General features: G+C 44.0%; 1 protein-coding gene across 1 annotated transcript; it reads left to right on the top strand.

Moving 5' to 3' along the window:
- Positions 1 to 17158: 17158 nt before the first annotated feature.
- LOC311247290 (E3 ubiquitin-protein ligase TRIM21-like) lies at positions 17159 to 18802 on the top strand (the record flags this gene model as incomplete). Its single annotated transcript, XM_084337649.1, has 1 exon — positions 17159 to 18802. One exon carries the CDS (start codon positions 17159 to 17161, stop codon positions 18800 to 18802), a length of 1644 nt encoding a protein of 547 aa, XP_084193775.1.
- Between the last annotated feature and the right edge of the window lie 4730 nt (positions 18803 to 23532).

Raw genomic sequence — 23532 nt, 5'->3', positions numbered from 1 at the left:
TGTGGTCCATTGTCTGAGACAATGGTCTCCAGGACACCATGCCTGGCACAGGCTGCCTTTAGCTTGAGGACTACAGCTGCTGATGTGGTGCTGTGGAGTCTGTCTAGTTCGAAGAACCTGCTGTAGTAGTCGACGGTCACAATGTAGTCCTGGTTGTTCCAGTTGAAGAGGTCTGTCCCTACAACCTGCCAGGGACGGTCTGGGATGCGTTGAGGCATCATGGGCTCCTTGGTGTTTGATGGGCGGCGCTCCTGACATATTGAGCACTTTTCCACGATTTGCTCTATATGCTTACCCATTCCAGGCCAGAACATGATGTCTCGTGCTCTCAGTTTGCATTTTTCCATGCCCATGTGGCCTGCATGGATCTTGATCAGCATCTCTCCTCTGAGGATGGTAGGGATGACTATTTTCTCCCCTTTGAAGATGATTCCATTCATTTTGGATAGTTCATCTTGGTGGTTCCAGTATTCAGTGATGTTCTGGGGGCATTGTTTTCTTTCCTCAGGCCATCCCTCCATGATAGCCTGGCTAAACAGCTTGAGCTGTGTGTCATTGTCTGTTGTTTCTCTGATCTCCTGTAGCCTGTCGTCGTGTACAGGTAGGCTGTTGTACACCATGTGTACCTGAAGGTCCATCCCTTCACTGAGTCTGTCGTCGTGAGAGGCGAGTGATTTCCTGGATAGCGTGTCGGCAACTGGGTTATCCTTCCCAGGGCGATGCACGATTGTGAAGTTGTACTTGTGTAGCTGTAGTATCATTCTCTGTAGCCTTGGTGGGGCTGCAGCGATAGGCTTCTTCATGATCGACTCAAGGGGCTTGTGGTCAGATTGCACCATAACATGGCGACCGTAGGCATATTGATGGAAACGTTTGAATCCATAAAGGACTGCGTACATCTCCTTCTCGATTTGTGCGTAGTTGTCTGTGAGTGATCTAGATGCGTAGCTAATGGGCCTTCCTTCCTGCATCAGCACAGCACCCAGCCCATACTTCGATGCCCATACTTCGATACTTGCAAGCTGAGCTCCTTTTCAGGGTCAAAATAGATGAGAACTGGCCCCGGTTCACTGGTGAGTATGTCTGTCGTGCTGTGCGTCCCACAGGAACTCATTTGATTGTTTCAGCAGCTGTCTCATGGGTGCGTTGATCTCGGAGAGGCTCGGGGCGAACTTGGCCAGGTAGTTGACCATACCTAGCATGGTCTCCAGCTCTGCGCGGCTCTTTGGCGCCTCCATCTCCTTGATGGCAGCTATCTTGCCTAGGTCCAGCTTCACGCCGTCAGCTGAAAGAACGTGCCCGAAGTAACTCACTTCGGTGGCTCCGATGGTGCATTTGTCTGCATTGAGCCGGACGCCTCTCTCCCGTGATCTCTCTAGCATTGCATGGAGATTCATGTCGTGCTCCTCTCTGGTCGCGCCATAGACGAGGGCAAGACGAACCGGTATCGATTCACAGGTACCGGTACCGTATCGGTTCAAATGTGAACGGTACCCATCCCTACTGAACACACAACTGCAGGGCAAGGGCATTTTTGCTCATGAAATGCATAGCCATGTGAAAGCCTTCATGACAAAGTTGCAATTAATTTCAAGGCAACTAGGCAGCAACAATCTCAAACACATGAAAACCCTGAAAGAAGTCAAACCATCAGCTGATCATTGGCACAGGTACTCATCCATGTTGGGAGCACTGCATGATGAATTTTCAAGGCGTTTTCAAGATTTCAAAAAGGTTGAGGATGAAATGCAGCTGGTTTCCTCTCCCTTTACCTGCAGTGTTGATAGTTGTTCAGCTTGAACTCATTGACCTGCAGTCTGATTCACTACTGAAAGAGCACTTTAAGTCAGCATCACTGCTAGAGTTCTACTCTGCTCTCAAGGAGGATAACTTTCCAAACATGAGGAGACATGCTCAGAAGATGTTGGTTCTCTTTGAATCCACCTATATTATGTAAACAGACATTCTCAGTCATGACGTTTACCAAGTCCAGGTACAGATCCTCTGTCACTGATGAACATCTGGCAGCTGTGCTTCGCATCTCCACCTCAGACATGCAACCTGACTTTGATGGACTTGTTAAAGCTCAACAGAGACTGGATTTCTCACACTGAATGAAAAAAAAAGAACTGAAGAACACTAAAATGTGGAAATATAACAAGTGAAATGGGACACTTGATCTTTTTTTTGCACAGTTCTGAAAACATTAAATGTTTAATATAGGCATGTAAAGTAAAAAAGGCTACAAAACTGGGACACTTTTCTTTACATAGTTCAGTGACATGTCTTGTTTATTTTTGCTATAAGATGATGTGATGTCTTTAGAAAGCTAAGAAAATCCTTGTTTCAATAGTATATGAAACTCAAAATGCCCTTTGTTATTAATGTTTCACATTTTTGTTTATCATTTTGGAAATAAATTCTATTTGAATAAATTATATTTTTGAAAGCTAACCTCACCTTTTAATTGCCAAATAATAACATACACTCTTACCAGGGGTCAAAACAATGCCATTTACTGCTTTTTATATAGAAATAAAATGTATATTATGCATAATTGAGTTTGGAATTTTGGCCCGGCCCTCCAACATATTTTCAGTTGCTCATTCGGCCCCCTGGGAAAAATAATTGCCCACCCCTGGTTTAAACCCTCGTATGTCTCATCGATTTTCCGTTGGAATTCATCCTGAGCAGAGGCGAGTCCAAACGGTAAGCGATCGGTGTCCTTCTCAGTGGGCAGACCACTGGCGTGGCATCTGGGTCTATATGGATGTGACACTCTCCCGGGAACAGTCCAATTCCTTTAAACACATTGTGGTATTCTTCCATGATGGTTTGTTTGTCTGTGTATGCAGTGACTGACAACACTAGTTTAATAAGGTCCATATTCAGGCATGCTTGTAAGCCTAGAACTGGGGGTGCCTGAGTGTCTACAATGTAAATGTCCAATAACATGTCATACTCTTTGTATTTACAATTCAACGTGCATGTGCCCTTTACTGCGAGCTTCTCTCCACCATATCCTGTCGGTCTGCGTGAAGTAGGCTGGATTTTGCATTTATCTTGCAAGCTGTGATACCCTCTCAAGGGAATTACATTTACCTGTGCACCTGTGTCTAGTTTAAATTTAAGCTCTGTGCCCTGTTTTCCTATTTGTATGTCTGCAAAAGCTTGTTCTGTTTCATCAAAGCGTCTGTCTGTTACGGTGTCTACATACAGTTCGGCTGACTCTTCGCCTGACTCAGGGCGCATGCTCACCTCGTGCACTGACTTTTTCTGGAAGCTACCTGCCCTGCAAACTTTTGCAAAGTGGTTCTATTTTCCGCATTTCGTGCATTGTTTTCCTCTTGCCGAACAGTTCTCTCCTTCTTTGTGTGCTCTGTTCCCACAGTATCCACAGTTTCTTCATGTGTCTGTGTCACTTGCTCTGTGAGCTCTCTCTGTCCACTCTGTTCTGGGGCGATACCTCTGAGCGGCATTCTTCTGCTCATGTCTGTGCACCTTGTGCACAAGCTGCTCATGCGCGCTGCTCGTGGCGCCAGTAAAACTTTTGATCTGAGATTGTGCCAGCTCGTGAGCTCTAGCTACATCTATTGCTTTGTCTAATGACAACTCTGATCCGACATTTAAAAGTTTCTCTCTAACTTTTGCTGAGAGTATGCCAAACACTATACGGTCTCTAACCATCTCATCATTGTTCACATATGCACAGTCCTTCACGAGCAGTTTCAATGCAGTGACAAATTGTTCAAACGACTCGCTAGGTTGCTGGTTTTTTTTCATGGAATTTGTACCTAGCGAAAATCGTGTTCCTTTTTGGAACTACGTATGCTTCGAAATTGTCATAGTAACTTTTCAATACCTTTGCTTCCTCTGTACTGAGAGTCCATGTGTTGAAAATGTCTCTCCCTTTTTCTCCACTCCACAGTAACAGGTAGCTACATTTTTCATCCTCTCTTTTCTTTTTTAACGGGCCCGAAAACATTAGCTCCGCGTGCTGTCTGAACTTCTTCCATTCTCCCGGCAAGTCCAGAGAGTCCCAATTCATCCGTGGCGATGGAACTCTGTTGAAGTCCATGTTGAATCCTCTACTCTGACACCATGTCGTATTTATGCTTTAGATAAATAATCATCCGGGACAAGGAGAGTACGTTAGCTTCTTTATTACAACGTCAGCAACATGAGTGTGACTCTATCCTAGGCTAGCAGCCAACTGGCCATCAGGACCCCGTGTGCAGGTACTTAAACAGAAAGGTGCGCCTAGCGTGCCTGTCGTAAATGACATATTCAAGGCATGAATATTACAACCCACACATGAGTCAAAAACAAAAAAGCATAAACAAAGCACAATACCAAATTTTTGCCTAAACATTACAGATTTTACCTTTTAAATATGAATGTTAGAGTAAAGGTATTTTCAAATCAACACTGCCAAATTAAATGGGCCCAGACAGACATTATTTTGGGGTTTGATTTCTACTTAAATATCATTCATCCTTTGACCATTTGTCTGTTTAGAGAAGGAACACGAGAAAGAACATCCTGTGAAGGGTTAAGTTTGAAATCACTACAACGGGGAGGAGCATTTATTAGGTTTCACTGCTTAGAAAATGAAAGTAAACTGACTTGCACGCTACACTCTTGTTGAGCAGAAACAAATCACCCCAGAGTCATTTTCCAAGACACATTTCTTACAAAGAGACGTAAAGATACTAAAGGAACCACAGGTGAGTTAAAAGTTAAGCCAAATGACCGATGTATTATTTAATCAAATTCACGTTCTCTAGCAGTGGTGGAGGTTTTTCTTGCGTTTTTGTTGTTGTTTCCAAATCTGCTCATTGAATATATGTCGGGTAAACTGGGGTAAGACCCCACCCCATATGATGAATTGAAAATGTAAACAAGACGAAAGTCTTTCTCTGGTCTGCATCCCTTAACAATTGCGTGTATTGAGCCGTACTGTATTGTACCCATTCTGCAATCTGTTAAATACAATTTTCAATCAATTCAATCAATCAATCAATCAATCAATCAATCAATCAATCAATCAATCAATCAATCCCCCCCGCCGAGGTAAGAACCCCACCCCCACTCTGTGATTTACCCCATGACCACTAGATTGATCAAATTGAATTTCAGATCACATCTTGGATAGTAATGGTCTTGTTAATCTTTGAATACCATGCAACTCATTTTAGTAGTGGAGAGGGAGCTATACTAAATAAACTGTTTTGAGGTAATTGGATGTAATATGTTGAATACGTATCTGTGCTTTTTCTTTTAGGATGTAGGTTGAATAAGTATCTGTGCTTTTTCTTTTAGGATGTAGGCCTATAGCTTTTTATAGTTAATATGAGAATCAAAGGGAGTGATAGGGCTGTCCCTGACTAAGGATTTGGAATTTGGATAGTCGACTAAATTGGGCGAAATTTGCAGATAGTCGACTGGTAGTCATCTTACTGGCATCTTACTAGTAGTCGACTACCCCCCCTGAATGAAAAAAAATATATAAAGTATATATATATATATTTTTCTTTTAATTTGGGCTGTGGGGGGTGCTTAATGTCTGAAGGAGTCGACTGAAGGCTTCTTGTCCTCTGCAAAAGCATGCAATTGGTCCACTGATGGATACATCTAGATATTTGTCTAGTCTAGTGTGTTCATTAGACGGGTGAAATCCTCTTTCAGTGCCTCTGTGCCTGTTTTCTTAGGCAGTTAGCCTCGCTGGTATGCGTTATTTTTTTTTCATTCAACTAAGATGTTGGCAGTCGACTACGGCTCCTTTCGATCGATTAGTCGACTATTCGACTAATCGGGGTCAGCCTGTACAGGAAAAAAACTTTTTTGTAATCCATGAAAGTGTATGTATATAGGCTACAATTAACTCATTGTGGGCCAACAGCAGATGGCCCTTCAGCGCCAGTGCTTTATCCAATGTAGGATAGGACTTACTTGCGAGTGCTTAAAATATATAAAATAATATAATAGCAATAGATCTAAATAACACGTTGATCGTCAGTGAGTTGCTTCGAGTCAACATGCACGAAACAGATACTTTTTTCATACATACATTTCCGTTTTATACCGTGATGAATATGAATATACCTCTAGAGCGTTCTGTCTACTCTCAATAAACTCCAGCAAATCGAGCTTCAATGTATTTCATTAGAAATCGTGCCATTTGTCGCTTGATTTATGAATCGTTTTCAAATAAACGCTAGATTATCAATATATGTGTCATCATTAGGGATGCACCGATATGAAAATTTGCCACCGATACCGATTGTTCAACTAACACAATCGGCCGATACCGATATTTGTGGCAAAATATTTTTTTTAAATATTTTTTAAATATAAATTTTTTTGTAATATCTTTTTTTTTGTAATATTATTACTTTTTTTTTTATGAAACTACTGTATATTTGTCTTACAAATTGTGCTCACCGATATGAACATAGGCCTCTTTACTTACTTAAAAAAAGGAAACATCAAGAAATAGCACTATCTCTCTCCCAGTATGTTCTGCAGGGCTGCAGCTAGATACTAGTTCTCCCAGCATGGTCTACCTGCTGGGCTGCAGCGAGATACTATTGTCTCAACCAATGACATTTTGATTGACAGTCGATTCTGCCAATTACGTCACACACCGCTTGCACCCGCCTCTGCTGTTACCACCAATCGGCAAGCCGTATACATTTTTTACTTCGGCTTTTGTCCGCCATTGATTTTGAGTTGACGAGAGCTTTTCTACAATAACAACAATGTAGAAACGCGGCTGACGTAGAGCTGCCGCGAATACCGCATTACCGCGGTATCGCTGTTACATCACGGCCACCGCAGAGTAGGCTGAATACCGCGTCACCGCTGTTTTTTATAATAATAATAATAAATTACCCTCCTCTCGTTGGGCTTGCGGCTCTGCAGATATACCCTACTCCTCTATCGAGGTTCCAAGCGACCCTATTGGGTACCAGAAAAGTCACGTGAAACATTGCAGACCACTGATTGGTCAGAAGAGAGACGCGTCACACGTTGTAGCGTCATTTACGTCCTGAATGTCAGCTCATCACAACACGGCTAATAACGTTAGCTTTAACTCTCCGCCGGAGTGGACTACCATCGCTCCTCAGGAGTACTAAACGAGACATAATGATTTTACTGTCTGCAACGAATGTTATAATAAAAGCCCTTCGTTCTATACACTTGTCTGATTGAAAACTTTATTAACAGACCGCAGAATGGGACAACTCAGCACGCTCTGAGCAAAGAAAGGAACTGAGATATGAATAGAGTATTGCTTGCCTTGCTATGGTCCGGTAAATACGCTGATATTATTGAACGTATAACTATATAATATTAATGCCACAAAACGAATGCCTTTATTATAAAGTAGTAACTTTATAGTAATAATAATAAGAAAGGGTCGGGGGGGTTAGGGGTAACCACCCCTGCCCGCGACACCGAGTGAACTGCGCACGACCAGAGGGGAAACTTCGAATCCGTGTTTCACTTTCAATAACTAATGCGTGCTTGCCGAATCCCAAACAATATTCATGCTGCAAAGTCATCCTCTAAAGATAGACATTTAGACTAGAGGCAGGCTATATGCTATAAAGAGTAGACTACTACTAAAAAATGTCTAGGCTGACGTTTAGCTTTTAGCTCCACAGGATGACTTAAATGAGGCATAATGATTTTACTGCAACTAATGTTATAATAAAACAAAGCCTTTCTATACATGTGTCTGATTGAAAACGTTATTAACAGATTGCAGAATGGGTAAAACTCAGGGCTCTGTGAGCAACGGAAGGAACTGAGCTAGTATGAACGCTTGCTACGTTCGGGTAAATAATATGCTGATGTTATGAACGTGTAACACTAACTATATAATGTTAATGCCACAAAACGAATGCCTTGTTAATCATAAGTAGTAACTTTGATGCAGTAGCTTGTGTGTGTGTGGGCCGGGGGCGGCGTTGTGCAGGTAGGTCGCGAGTGAACTTTTTTTTGTCTTGACGCTACACAAATTGATGGATATTTATCGGCTACTGCCATGTTATAATAAAACAAAGCCTTTCTATACATTTGTCTGATTGAAAACGTTATTAACAGATTGCAGAATGGGTCAAACTCAGGGCTCTGTGAGCAACAGAAGGAACTGAGCTAGTATGAACGCTTGCTACGTTCGGGTAAATAATATGCTGATGTTATGAACGTGTAACACTAACTATATAATGTTAATGCCACAAAACGAATGCCTTGTTAATCATAAGTAGTGTAACTGTCACTCTTGCAATGATGAAGCAACTCGTCTTTGTTGTTTACTGATTGGCTTTATTTCCGTTCGAAGAGAACATCTTTATTCTGAACCGTAAAACTGTGAAAACATACATGAAATACAATCAATCACGGATCAAACCATAACAACATACATACAGCCTCTCTAGGCTGTTGAGCCGATGGATGGCACAGATCTTATTATCCGGTAACTTAGGCTTTTCCTTCTTGAATGGCAGCGGCATTTCATAATGACCGTTGCTCTTTAGCTTGATGCCCTTCTTCAGTTCCGACATGAACCGTAGATCCTCTTGCGATATAGGGTTGGCCTCTGCCGCTCTTTCCGAGAAGTCGGCCTCCAGTCTCTTTAGTACGTCCGTCGGTAGCACGACTTCTTTGATCTGGGTTCTATTGACATAGTGCACTTCCCTGGTGAGCCCTGCCGAGGCCGGTAACCCTGGCCTCACTTGCTTTACCAGGACGTGGTGACTGAGTCCGATGGTATCTCCATAGTGGAGCCCCGGGGTTCCATATCCCACCACGCTCCAGCCTAAATCTGTTTGCAGTGCAAACGGCTGGTGGTCCTCCCCCGCCACCGTGACTAGTGGCCTGAGGGCTTGAGGGCAGTTGTAGCCAATTAGCAGGCCAACATCACAGCGTTGTTTTGGCGCGATATTCTCTGCTAGATGTGCCAGATGAACCCATGCCTTCGCTGTCCCTGGGGTGGGAATATGGCCTCTGTTTGCCGGGATAAAGTCTCTTGAGTAAGTCACTGGCAGAGGAATTAGCTTGGTTGACTGGAATCCTCTTACTTGTAGGCCAGCTAGTTTCCAACAGGACACGACTGTGTTTCTGGAAGCCAGTGTCGAGAGCTGTAACTGCACTGTTTCGCCCTTGATGTTAAGAGTCCTTGCTGTCTTCTCGAGGATGAAGGTGGTGTCACTTTGATTATCGAGGAGTGCATACACCAGGATTTCCCGGCTGGGCTCCGCTGTAGCTGAGACCCACACTGGCACTATTGTGGAGGTATGCGTGCCCCCATCCTTCTGGATGACTCTAAATGACGTTGCCTGGTGTGGCGGCGTATTTGTACCTCTGTTTATGTACGTAGCCCGGTTCCTTGCGTCCGCCCTTTCCTCCATGGTGGGTCGTCTATCTCTACAGTCCCTGGCGGTATGGCCGGGCTCCAGACACTCGAAGCACAACTGCCTTTCGCAAGCAAACGTGTTCCGGTCAACCCTGCTCTTCCGCCTAAACTTGCAACACTCCTGTAGGCTATGGCCGCTCGTGGCACAAAGGATGCAGCGTGTGGCGCCGGCTGTCTCATGGGCGCTAGCTGTTAAGACTCTTGCGCCAGGGTCCCTGCGTCTTGCGCCCGGTTCCCTCATCCCGTCCCGTGGGTTCAGGGCACGAAGCGAGGTTACTGGGTTGCAAGCGATTTTGGCTTCACGTGTGAGGAACTGGACAAACTCGCTGAAGCTCGGGAACCTGTGCGTTGCGTCGTCTATGTCTACGACTTTCGTATTCCATCTTGCCGTCACCCCGTCTGGGAGTTTAGCGAGTATTTTTTGGTTCTCGCGGCAATCATTAAGGATTTGCAGCTCCTTGATCTGCGGCATGGCAGCCTCACAGCTGCGCAAAAAGTCAGCGAGTTATTGAAGTTCAACACTACCGTTGGCGCTTATCTTGGGCCACGCATCAAGCTTCGCTCTGAATGCATCGGCAAGCAGGAATGGATTTCCATATCTCTCCGCTAAGAGTTGCCATGCTGCCTGATAGGCGTCCTCTGTGCCTTGCACGCAGTAGCTCTCTATGGCCGTTTTGGCGTGTCCCCTAACATACTCGCGTAGATGGTATAACTTCTCTGCGGGTGCTATGCTCTCCCGGTCCACCAGCGTCAGAAAGGACGCCCTCCAGGCGTGGTAGGTTAGTGGGTCGCCATTGAACACTGCGGGTACTGGTATAGGCATACGACTGGCATTGATGGCTTCGGTGAGCCCTTTGATGAGAGCTGCTGTGCTGTCTGCGGCTCGGTCGTCGTGCCTTCCTTGTGCTACCGCTGGCTGTGGCGGTAGCTGGCTTGTGCATGAGTCTGCCTGCGCTGGCGCCTGGTCCCCTTCTGGCCCTGCTGGTGTTGCAGCTCGCTGTTGAGGTGGCTGTCTTGTGCATGAGTCTGCCTGCGCTGGCGCCTGGTCCCCTTCTGGCCCTGCTGGTGTTGCAGCTCGCTGTTGAGGTGGCTGTCTTGGGGCTGCCTGCAGCGGTGCTGGAGCCGCTGGCGCCTGGTCCCCTTCTGGCCCTGCTGGTGTTGCAGCTCGCTGTTGAGGTGGCTGTCTTGGGCCTGCCTGTGGTCGCTGTCTTGGGGCTGCCTGCAGCGGTGCTGGAGACTGGCCTTCCTCCTTTACCCTAACGCCTATGAAACTCCCTTCGGGCCACTCCCGTCCGTATACAGCTGGGTCGTCACCTTTGCGGGCTGCTTGAGCTGCTTGAGCCGCACGTAGCTTCTGCAGGGCTTCCATTAGTGTTCCTTCTCTGCGTTTAGCCTCTAGCCTTCCTTGTCTTTCCGCGCTTTCAGCTGCTGCTGCACCTTTCTTCCGGCGGTTTCGGCCCTTCTTTCCGCGTTGTCGGACGCCACTTGTGCCCTTGCCTGTGCATCTTCGGCTAACAGTTTCCGCATTGCTTCACTGTACTCCTCTTGCTCTCGCAGGCCCTCTACGAAGGCTTGTAGAGACCCCACATCAGCGGCGGCGGCGTTACTGCGGCGCGGGCTGCTGCCTGTCTTGCCGGATGATTTAGCGCCGGCTGCGGCGGAGCTCCTGTGGAGCGAGCTGATGCCTGTCTTGCTGGATGATTTAGCGTCGGATGCGGCGGAGTGCCTGTGGCGCGAGCTGGTGCCTGTCTTTCCTGAGGCTACCGACGCGCTCTCGAGAACGTCTGCTTCTTCCAGCTCGCCCTGTATGGGCTCTGTTGCCTCGAACCGCTTCCTTGAGGAGTTACTGTGGCGCGCGCTGAGGCCTGTCTTGACGGATGATTTAGCGTCGGATGCGGCGGAGTTCCTGTGGCGCGAGCTGGTGCCTGTCTTTCCTGAGGCTACCGACGCGCTCTCGAGAACGTCTGCGTCTTCCAGCTCGCCCTGTATGGGCTCCGTTGCCTCGACCAGCTTCCTTGCGATGTCTGCTGTCTGCAGCGGTCGATGGTTTGCCGTACGCGGTCTTCCGGCACTTCCATGCGCTTCCACTCCTCAAAGGCCGCCACCAGCTTCTTGTTGGCGCCGCCAATTGCAGTGATATGGTGCACTGCATCGAGTATGCCCGCTGGGGCACATGCGCCCGTGACGCTCAGCTCTGCCTCGGCCTCCCGCATCGCCGCCTTCCATGCCTCATGGCCCTTAGAGAACTTCCGTTCAATCTTTGTCCTTCGCTCATCCTGCAGTTCTTGAGCCGCGGCCGTCCGCCTGCGTGCTCGGCCCTCTGCCACGGATGTGACCTCCTCCACCACCGTCTTGGTCGGGCTGCCACTATCAGACATCTTGGTGTAATGCCAGGATGTTCGATGTTCTAGAATGTTCCGGAAGGAATATTTATACACTAGTGGCGATCTATTATGACATCACAAGGCAGCAGGACCGTACACACAGGGCGATCTATTATGACATCACAATGAACCAGGGCATTCTAGCCTGTTATAACCGGTTCTATTATGACATCACCGCTGCAGTTACAAGTAGTAACTTTGCAGTAGCTTGTGTGTGTGTGGGCCGAGGGCGGCGTTGTGCAGGTAGGTCGCGAGTGAACTTTTTTTTGTCTTGACGCTACACAAATTGATGGATATTTATCAGCTACTGCCATCGGCACTAGGGGTGGGAATCACCAGTTTCATCACGATACGATACGATATCGATTCTTTGGACAACGATACGATATTTGCCGATATCAAAAAGTCTCCCACGATACGATACGATACGATTCGATTCAGGTGCCTGCGATCGATATGAGACGATATTAATTTTATATGCCCATTTAACACAATCAGTAACATTTAGATCAACCCAAAAAAGGCAACAGAAATATCATTTGACATTTTTATTTTTGAGCTCTTTCAGACATTTAAATGAAAAACAATCTCCTGTTCACTGTAGAGTGTAGAGTGCTCAATAGTGCCAACTAACTTTAATAACTAACTTAAATAACCAACTTTAATAACTAACTTAAATAAGGTAATAACTTTAATAACCAACTTAAACAACAACAACATTACAACAATATAAACAATATATTAATTAGAACATAATAATAACCAAGGTCATCTCCACTGTCGATTTCCTGAGAGTCAAAGGTCACTCACCCTTGGATATATATTTTTTGTACTAGCATTATGTAAACAATCCCTTGTGTCTCATAAACAAACAATATAAAACGTACTTACAGTAGTAAGTAACAATAACCAAAGGCACCACTTGTAAGTGCAAATGCAGTGCAAATGCAGTACAGCATAGCTAGCTATTATCCACTATATACTGGGATATGAATGATTCTGAGTCTGACCCAATTAAAAAATATAAATGTTGGAACAAAGCAAATGTAAACAATTCCACATGTTTCAGTGCAAATGCAGTACAGCATAGCTAGCTATTATCCACTATATACTGGGATATGAATGATTCTGACCCAATAAAAAAATATAAATGTTAGAACAAAGCAAATGTAAACAATTCCACATGTTTCAGTGCAAATGCAGTACAGCATAGCTAGCTATTATCCACAATACTGGGATATGAATGATTCTGAACCAAATAAAAAATATAAATGTTGGAAAAAAGCAAATGTAAACAATTCCACATGTTTCAGTGCATGACATCTCAGGCAGTCAAGTATGTCCTTAAGTGTTCTTCTTTGGGAGGTTTTTCTTCAAAAAAACCAACTGATCGACATGCTCAGCAGACAAACAGCTGCGTTCTGAACGGACAATGTCACCTGCAGTGCTAAAAACACGCTCAGAAGGTACGCTAGTACCAGGAATGCAGAGGTATGTTTTGGCAAGGTTTGCCAGGAGAGGAAGCTCAGTCTGCTGGCTTTTCCACCACTCTAACACATTACCTCCGAGGGCCAAAGATGCAGTCTCTTTATACTTAGCAGCTTCAGCCTGCGCTCGCTCTCTGGAGGACTTGGTCTGACGAGGGTCCACATCGCAGAAGGTGTCACCAAACCATTGTTCAATTGCCTTTGACTTCTTGGAAGCGGGAACGTATTCTGAAATGACACAGAAAGACAAAATATCTCTTTCAAACACTTGTTAGCTGATTATAAAAGGGTAACTTCACTGAACAAATTAAAAGTTCCCCTTTATTTAACTAATTTACATGTTTATATAACATTGAGTCAATAACACTTTCCACAAAAAGGAAACCTACACACGCATGCACGCACACACACACACACACACACACACACACACCTTGTGCAGTGGCTTGCATAGATATATATGCCCGCGCTGCCGGCCAATGGAGAGCGACATCACTGAACCGCCGCCATCTTGGTGCAGTCAGCCTTGAGTGAGAGTGAGTGAGCTGCACAGACAAAAATACTCATAACTCGCTGGAATATTGACGGATTTACAAACGGTTTGGTTTATTACAAGCATTATTAACGTGGCTATGATTCAAGCGGTTTGTAAAAAAAAACATCTTTAAAAATTATCTTTTTTATAAGTATGCAGTATCATAACTACATATTTGATGTTTATAGCAAACCAACCCGTTTGTAAATCCGTCAATATTTCAGCGAGTTATGAGTATTTTTGTCTGTGCAGCTCACTCACTCTCACTCAAGGCTGACTGCCCCAAGATGGCGGCGGTTCAGTGACGCTGGTGACTCCGCCTTAAGCTATCTAGTGTTCTATATATATCTATGCTCGGCTCCACCCGCACCTGCACCGCTGTGTCATTCTGTAGAGACACACACACACACACACACACAAATATTAAATATAATCATTACAACACTAAATAAAGTAATGAATAATACATCCATTATGAATAGTGTTTGCATTTCTAAAACACAAATAGACAAAATAATATGATCTTAAGTAATGAATAATACATCCATTATGAATAGTGTTTGCATTTCTAAAACACAAATAGACAAAATAATATGATCTTAAGTCATGAATAATACATCCATTATGAATAGTGTTTGCATTTCTAAAACACAAATAGACAAAATAATATGATCTTAAGTAATGAATAATACATCCATTATGAATAGTGTTTGCATTTCTAAAACACAAATAGACAAAATAATATGATCTTAAGTAATGAATAATACATCCATTATGAATAGTGTTTGCATTTCTAAAACACAAATAGACAAAATAATATGATCTTAAGTAATGAATAATACATCCATTATGAATAGTGTTTGCATTTCTAAAACACAAATAGACAAAATAATATGATCTTACTTTCTGGGTGCAGAAACAGAGTGGGCTGTTTTTCCTCACACATGATGGTGCTGGCACTTTTCACTGGTCCGAGCAGGTTGACCAAGTCCTCAGCTGTAGTGATGTCACTCTCGTTGAGTGTATGCACGTCCTTTGCACCTTTTCTTAGTTTTCTGTCCAGCAGTGTGGCGCACACTGTAGCTTGTTGCTCCAAAAAACGCTCGAGCATATCATATGAACTGTTCCAGCGTGTTATCACGTCTTGCTTTAGCTTGTGCTCTGGAAGTCCAAGCAACTTCTGCTTCTCTTTTAAAAGTGCAGTTGCCACCGTGCTGCGGTGGAAATACGAGACAACCCGTCTCACTCTGCCCAAAAGACGTGCTGCACCAGCACATTTAAGGCCTTTCTGCGTCGCCAAGTTGATAGTATGTGCAAAGCATGTTATGTGTGGCGACATATTTGCCTCTACTCCGGCTACAAGCATGTTGCTGGCATTATCCGTTACAAGCGCAGGTCTTTTGTCGCTTATATTCCACTCTGCACATGCTTCGGTCAAAACTGTGCCAATATTTGCTCCCGTGTGTGAGTCATTCAACACGCGTGTCTGGAGAACATAATTTTTCATTTGCCAGTCTTTGTCAATATGATGACAGGTCACAGCTACATATGATTCTGTGGTACATGACGTCCAACCATCTGTAGTGAGAGCGACTCGTTCTGCGCTCATCAGCTCACCTTTTATTTCGTTTCGAATAGTATTGTAGAGCGTCGGTATACAGGTTTCACTGAAGTGCTTTCTCGATGGAATGGTATATCGCGGCTCCAGAGTATGGAGTAGATCATGAAAGCCGTCGTTTTCAACAACGCTGTACGGCCTCATGTCTTTGCAAATGAAATTTGTAATTGCAGCCGTGATACTCATCGCTCTTTTAGAGTTGTGATTCAGTTTCTGCGGAAAGAAACTTGTCAAGACTGGTGTTGTTGTTGACTTCGCAGCCTCTGACGCACTAGCGGCGGCATGGGGATCAATGCCATGCTTCTTCTTGAGGTGCACAGCAAGGTTTGTCGTGTTTCCCGAGTAACGTATCTCTACTTTACATTGTTTGCAGACGGCATGCGATTTGTCTGTTGTCCCGTCTTTCATCCGAAACCCAAAGTATGTCCAGACCGCTGATTTGTTTCCTTTAGGAGAGATAATATCCTCACCGTCAATGTTTTGGTTGTTAGCCATCCTGCAGCTGCTGTTGACTGTTGTGTTGGTGGTTTGATTTCCCGTTTCACGTGAAGATCTCGAGCGAATCCAGCTGCCGGCGCTTTCGGTTTCTAGATGAGACTTGCGCGCGGCGCAACAGGAAAATGAATCGATAATGATCGATCGTTTTACGTGGCATCGATCCTACTTGATATTTGAAATTAGATCGATATATCGATCTGGATCGATGTATCGTCCCACCCCTAATCGGCACATTCAAGCTTATCGGCCGATAGGCCGATTGCAGTCAACAAGGCACTTATCGGCCGATACCGATACCCGACCGATACATCGGTGCACCCCTAGTCATCATGCACAAACAGAAGTGGGGTCTGAAAAATCTCTTCTTCGTACTTTGGTCGGCACGAACCTCACACACACACACACGCTCCGATGGCGGTGAAAGAAACATCGGATTAACCCAAGATTCGTAACATAAAGTCCTTACCTCACATCTGATGTAGTGCAAAAAGATGAATCCAATTCCTGATCGCCATTCCAAATATTGATTGCGTTTATTGATCCAATGTTATATATCCAAAACACATAATCCACGCTTCTCCGAGTGTCCCCAGTCCATCTGTTATAACGATACTGCATGCCCGAGAAGTAAAACCTGGACCGGACTTCTTAGATAGATGCACAGCCCCAGCCAGAGGGATTCCAATGATGTGCAATACCATCCGGGAGACGTTAGACGGCGGTATTTGCCCTTTGCGAGCTCAGACCCATTCCCAATGATAACGTCAGGCTGGATGGATGAAAAAAGAATAGATATAGCTAATAAAAGAAATATCGATTAAAACCCGAGAAATCTCGGATCTTGGTGCCCAGCGCATGGCGAGTTAACCCGACATATCTCGGGGTTGACCTGGAAAGGGTTAATATGATCATATTCACATTTATTTTATATGTATTTTAATAGATAATAGACATTGTTCTTACATGGGGCATCTTACCTCAGTTTACCCTATATTTATAATATCAAGAAGAATGTTAGCAGTCAGTATAGTCAACTGTTATATTACCGTCCCCACAGTTAGGATTGAGATGGGCAGGAACATCTAGGAGTTTAAAATGGGTGAAAGGGCTATGGATATTGATTCTATGGACAATTGCCAATGCTTTTCACTTGTGTTTGAGTTCCTATTACCTACAGTTTTTGTTCTTGTGTTTGTTGTTTTTAAAGCGGACATGGCCTCATTCAGTAATCTCATGTCTGAAGAACAGTTCCAGTGCTCTGGATGTCTGGATGTCTTCACTGAGCCTGTATCCACTCCATGTGGACACACCTTCTGCAAGACATGTATCACCAAGTACTGGGATAATAATGACCTCTGCCAGTGTCCAATTTGTAAAAAGATTTTTGATAAGAGACCAGATATATTTGTTAATATTATCATATCAGAGATGACAGCTCAGTTCAGGAAGTCAGTTCAAGAGAGAAGCACCAGCAGCCCAGACCAGCAACCTGCCAGACGCGGAGAGGTGTCCTGTGACATCTGCACTGGGAAGAAGATCAAGGCCATGAAGTCCTGCCTGGTCTGTCTGGCCTCCTACTGTGAGATCCACCTGGAGCCTCATCTGAGAGTGGCCTCCTTTAAAAAACACAAGTTGATCAACCCTGTGGAGAACCTGGAGGACAGGATGTGTAAGACGCATGATAGACCCCTGGAGCTGTTCTGTAGGACTGACCAGGCCTGTGTGTGTCAGTTCTGCACTGAGACAGACCACAAAACCCACAACACTGTCCCTCTAGAGAAAGAATACAGAGAGAGGAAGGACGAGATCAGGCCAAAATGGGCAGATGTTCAGCAGATGATCCAGAAGTGTGAGCAGAAGATCCAACAGATTAAACATTCAATAGACCTCGGCAAGAAAGTGGCAAAGCGAGACATAGCAGACGGTATTGAGGTCTTCACTGCTCTGGTGGTTTTCATTAAGAAAAGCCAGGTTGAGCTCATTGAGATGATTGAGGGGAAGCAGAAAGCAGTAGAGAACCAGGCTAAAGGCTTCACCGAAGAGCTGGAGCAGGAGATCACTGATCTAAAGAAGAGAAGCACTGAGCTGAAGCAGCTCTCACACACGGATGACCACCTCTACCTCCTCCAGGCCTTCCCATCCCTCTTCACCCCACCATCCACCAAGGACTGGACTGAGGTCAGTGTCCACAGTGATGTGAGTGTGGGGATAGTGAGGAGAGTTGTGGCTCATCTGGAAGAGACTCTCAGTAAAGTGATGGAGAAGCTGCTTGATGCTGAGCTGAAGAGGATCCAGCAGTATGCAGTGGATGTGACTCTGGACCCTGACACAGCACACCCAATGCTCATCCTCTCTGATGATGGGAAACAAGTAAAAAAGGGTGATACAGTGAAAGAGCTCCCTGACAACCCAGAGAGGTTTAATACTGCACTATTTGTCCTGGGAAAGCAAAGTTTCTCCTCTGGGAGATTCTACTATGAGGTTCAGGTTAAAGAAAATGTGATCTGGTCTTTAGGAGTAGTCAAAGAGTCCATCTCCAGGAAAAGTAACACTAACAATGGACTGCAAATAGAGAATGGATTCTGGGCTATATGGCTGGTGAATGGTGCTTATGGAGCTGGTGATACTACTGCTGCCTTTTCCTCCATGAGAAATAACCCACAGGTGATTGGGGTGTTTGTAGATTATGAGGGGGGTCTGGTCTCTTTTTATGATGTGGAATCCAGGGCTCATATGTACTCTTACTCTGGCCACACCTTCACAGAGAAGCTACACCCATTTTTTTTCCCTTCTCCAAACAAAGCTGGTGAAAATGTTGCTCCTCTAATAATCTGCCCTCTTAAATTAAAATATTAAGCTGATTATTACATTTGTGAAATAGAAGCGTATATGCCGTAGGGATGTTCTGGAAATGTCAATAAGGGAATTCAAAACAAATATGTCCAATATATTTATATTATATATTGTATTTTGTTTTGTTTTTACTTTTTACACAAACATTTATAATTTTAGATGCAAAGCAACGTCTCCATGACCGGCATAATTCACAATAATCAGTAACTTGGTAATTAACACCGCTTTGTGTGTTCTTGTTAATTAATGATTATTACTAATGTCAGTATGTTATATGTGCTGGTGAAATCAAATGTACATGGTCAAATTATGTAGTTAAATATAATTCTTCCACTATGTGTATTTTTGTATTATTTGTTATGATGTATTAAATATTTCTCAATAATCAAATGGTCAATGGTGCTTATCTTAAAAATATAAAGAACTTCAGCACAGCACAGTAGATTATTTAAATATGGTCTGATGAACCTGGTGTTTTATATCTTATCTTTTATTGTATTTTAATCTTTATTTTTATGTTCTTATTTGCCTTTTTGTATGTTCTGTTCTATTGTTTGCCATGTAAGTGTTGCTGACACAATGATGTAATTTCCCCTCAGGGATAATAAAGAGTAATACGTGTGCAGATGTTTTTCGTTTTCTCTTTTCTGAACCTTAAATAAAATTTGGTGAACCTCACATGATTACACCCATGAACTCCCACAATGAATGGGCCTAAAGCTAGGAGAATACAACTTGTGGTGGGAATGTACATACATATCTGCATGAAGATTGCAATACCTTTCACGTTTGTGCAACTTGTGCTACAACGACAAAACAATGGCGGCATATACTTTTTCTAACAGGATGTGAGTGACGGTTCACCCTTCTCATTGGTTGAAAATGGCCTTCATGTTTGTACATCGCCACCTGTTGCTTTGGAATTGTACTACATGTATATTACATCAGTGTTAAACCACTGAGCGGCCCGGAGTGGATTGGAGCGGAGGAGAACTCTCGCTCCGGACGTCGCGCCGACCCATTTTAAAACCCACTCCGTCGCTCACGTCAAAACCGCTTGCTCCGCTCCCCACGTCGCTCACGCGCCGCGCCGCTCACATGGCCTGCTATATACACACGATTAGCTTTAGATCTTATTTATTTATCCACTGTCATTTGCAGTGTTGGTGTAGTGTTTTTATTTATTTTCGGACATCAAAATGCCTCTTGAGGCATGACTGTAAATGTAAAACTTCATTCAATGAATCAATCTGCACGGTGATTGATTGAATGAAAATGTTATTAACAGATGTCCACACATATCTGGATATTTTGCAAACCGGATATTTTCAGGCTCCGAAAAAAAAAAATCCTCGTCCACACGACAGTGTTAAAAAAAAAACTCGATCCAGACACAAACACATAAACACATATAAATTGCTCCAACAAGCATGCCGGGCCAGTAGGTGGCGATACGCAATATCTCAAATACCATAGCGGTACCGAGCGGACAGGAAGATTGACAGATACAATGGGTCTCATTCCCGCACGGATTTACGACCAAAGATTTCCTCTTAGGCAGATTTCTGCCCATTTAAGACATATTAGGGCTGGTAGCGCGATTCCCCAAATTTTCCTGAGATCAGATTTGAGCGTGGCTGAGAGCAGATTTAAGAGTGCTGAGGAGCACACTTATGATTGATTGACTAATTGAAAATTGTATTAACTTGACAGATTGTGTTCTCATAGTGATTCCTTCATGTCAACGCTACAGGCGTCCTTGGAATTAATTGTGTTCTCATAGTGATTCCTTCATGTCAACGCTACAGGCGTCCTTGGAATTAATTACTTAATCATAATTAAAATAAATATGACAATATTTGTACGATAAGGAATTACGCATTTGATGTCGGAAAAATAAATAATATGGATTCATCTGATCACAGGGCAGCTGGATTAACCATATCTGAACCAGCTATTTTGGACAAATGTATTAATTTAATTACTCAGATATTCAAACACAATTATTGTGAAATGATTGAAAATAATAATTATTTAATGCCTTCTGTGGAATCTGTATTTCTTATTTGTTACATATCTGTTTTAATGGTATACAATGGGACAGACATTTGTTTGATATAGCTATACACCTGCATTCCTTCGAATATATCATTAATCAATTAAACTCATATTGAAATACACTATATAGCCTATACACCAACACTGAAATGACAGTGGATAAATAAATAAATAAGAACTAAAGCTAATCGGTGGAAATAGACTGCATTAATATTCCATAACAAGTCTTGTGTGCGCCTACGTGTCTAATGAATGAACAGTATAGGCTTAATATATTCCAGTTACCTGTTTCATTAGGATCCAGCACTATACACATGCTCTGCCCCACGCACAGTACAAGCACAGTCTGCATGTATACAGACTGTACCTATACTGTACGTAGGGCAGAGCACACATACAGCATCTACCAAATCCTAATTAAACAAGTCATTAATGGAATAACAAGCCATACTGCGTTCATTCATTACGCCGTAGGCTATATATATAATATTTCATTAATTCATTCATATAATAATAATAATAATGGATTGGATTTATATAGCGCTCTTCATGACACCCCAGTGACCCCAGAGAGCTTACAGAGTCCATTATTCGTTCATACACAGTCATACCGGTGGTGGTAAACTACAATTGCAGCCAGAGCTGCCCTGAGGCAGACTCACGGAAGCGTGGCGAATAATCATCGCCTATGGCCCCTCCGACCACCACCAACATTCATTCACATGCATACACAATCATACGAGGCAAGTAGGTTAAGTGTCTTGCCCAAGGACACAACGGCAGTGGGATGGACATGGGCTTGAGCGGGATTCGAACCACCAACCCTTCGATCATTGGACGACCCGCTCTAGCCCTGAGCCACGCCGCAGTATACAGTACTGCGTGCACGTGTGTGCGTGTGCGCGCACGTCGCGGCAGGTGTACCACGAGCTGTACTATATATGATGCCAATACATTAATCTAATCTAATTTTGATGGGTCGCAAGACTCGCAAAGCACTTCCGCCATTCCATTTTCACACAGCTGCGTCACTAGTTGCCTTATAAGGAGCTCTGGAGGCGTTGTTTTGTATGCAAATGACGCTTTCGCGTTTGAGACATATGCCATTCTCCAAGGCAGATATCAGATCATATCACAGGTGCAACCGTTTGAGCCACTTAAGACATATTACCAGCGTGTTGGGGACTCAGAGTGAACTTGTCATTGATTCTGTTTCAGTCGGTTCCAAGATAAGTCTTCCAAGAGAACTCTTTGGAAAATATTGGGGAATGAGACCCAATGTCCCCGGCTTTAGACCAAATAGCAAATTCTAAATTGTGTTAATAGACGCCAGACAGAAGAGCGTCTGCACCTGAAGCCGGGCGCAACACTAGACATGTTTAGCAAAACATTAAATATCTTTGGAACAGTTTGTGATAAGGGCTCGCCTTATTTTGTTTCGGAATCGGGATATTGTGATCTCAACATTGCATTATCTTCTGGGCGCCTGCACAGCGAGGGTAGGATCTGGAGAAAGGTAGTGTGACCTTCCACACGTTACACTCTCCCGGTGAGAATCTGCGCTGCCAGGCTGGCTGCCGGCTGGCTGCACATGTGTCGGAGGAAAACATGTGACAGTCTCCGGCCTCCCGGATCAACAGTAGGGGGGGGGGGGGGGGCGGTGCGCAACAACCAGGAAGGGGGTTGGGAATTGGCATAACGACTAACAGTGAGGGAGAAAAATCGGAAAAAAGGAGGGGGAAAAAGATAATAAAAAAAAAAATAAACATTACATTATCTCTCCGGCGAGAAATAAGCGGACAACGAATAAAACGTCACTCGCCACTTAAATAAATCAAAAGCGTGTATTTAACAACCTCAAAAACTTTCGAAACACGCTTTATATTAACTTAAATAAACAAAAACGAAAAGTCTACTTATGTCAACGAAAATAACACATGTAGTACTAAATAACAGATACATCTCCGTTACACGCAAGCAACGTCTGATGGCCGAATCTGTCAGGGCACTGGAGTAGATATACAGTACTGTTACACCCAGACATTTATGATACAAGATACACAAATATACAGTACTGCTGTCGTAAATTAAATTGATCAAAATGACCCGTATAAGCATTACAGGAGGGATCAAAATCATCTAGCGGTTTCTGGAAAGGGCCACAGGAGAATTCAGTCAAAAGCTAATAGTGCAACCCTTCACCCTTCACCTAGCAGCTATAGGAAAAAGCCCAGAGTGCCATAAAAATAAGAACAGATCAAATGGCAAACAGATGACACATCTTCCTCCACAACGAACAGGGATGGTGCGCCCAATAACTAACTTTTAAGTCAAGAAGTGACGGCCTGAAGGCCAACACCCGAGTTCTGTTTACTTTAGCTAAGCAGACCAAACAGGCCATTCTGTGATACCCACTGTTAGGTTGAGTGGGTACTATATTTCCATCTGTATGAGGGTCGCATTCAGGGACACTTGGGTAAATCATTCTAAAAGGAAACTAGTTCATATCCCCTCTGTAAGGTCACCTTGTAACGCTGTTTCGCAAGACCCAAATCACTGAGAGGGGAGACCTTCTAGCCAATAGGAAAGCAGGCTCTCTGGGGTGACGGCACTGGATGGCGCAAGGGCGGGGGGGGGTTCTCTCTTCTCTATAAAACCTACAGGTTGAATGATGG

This window comes from Notolepis coatsorum (genome assembly GCF_963971535.1).
Source record: "Notolepis coatsorum genome assembly, chromosome: 20".
Taxonomy (NCBI): domain Eukaryota; kingdom Metazoa; phylum Chordata; class Actinopteri; order Aulopiformes; family Paralepididae; genus Notolepis; species Notolepis coatsorum.
This window is presented reverse-complemented; position numbering and strand designations above follow the sequence as displayed.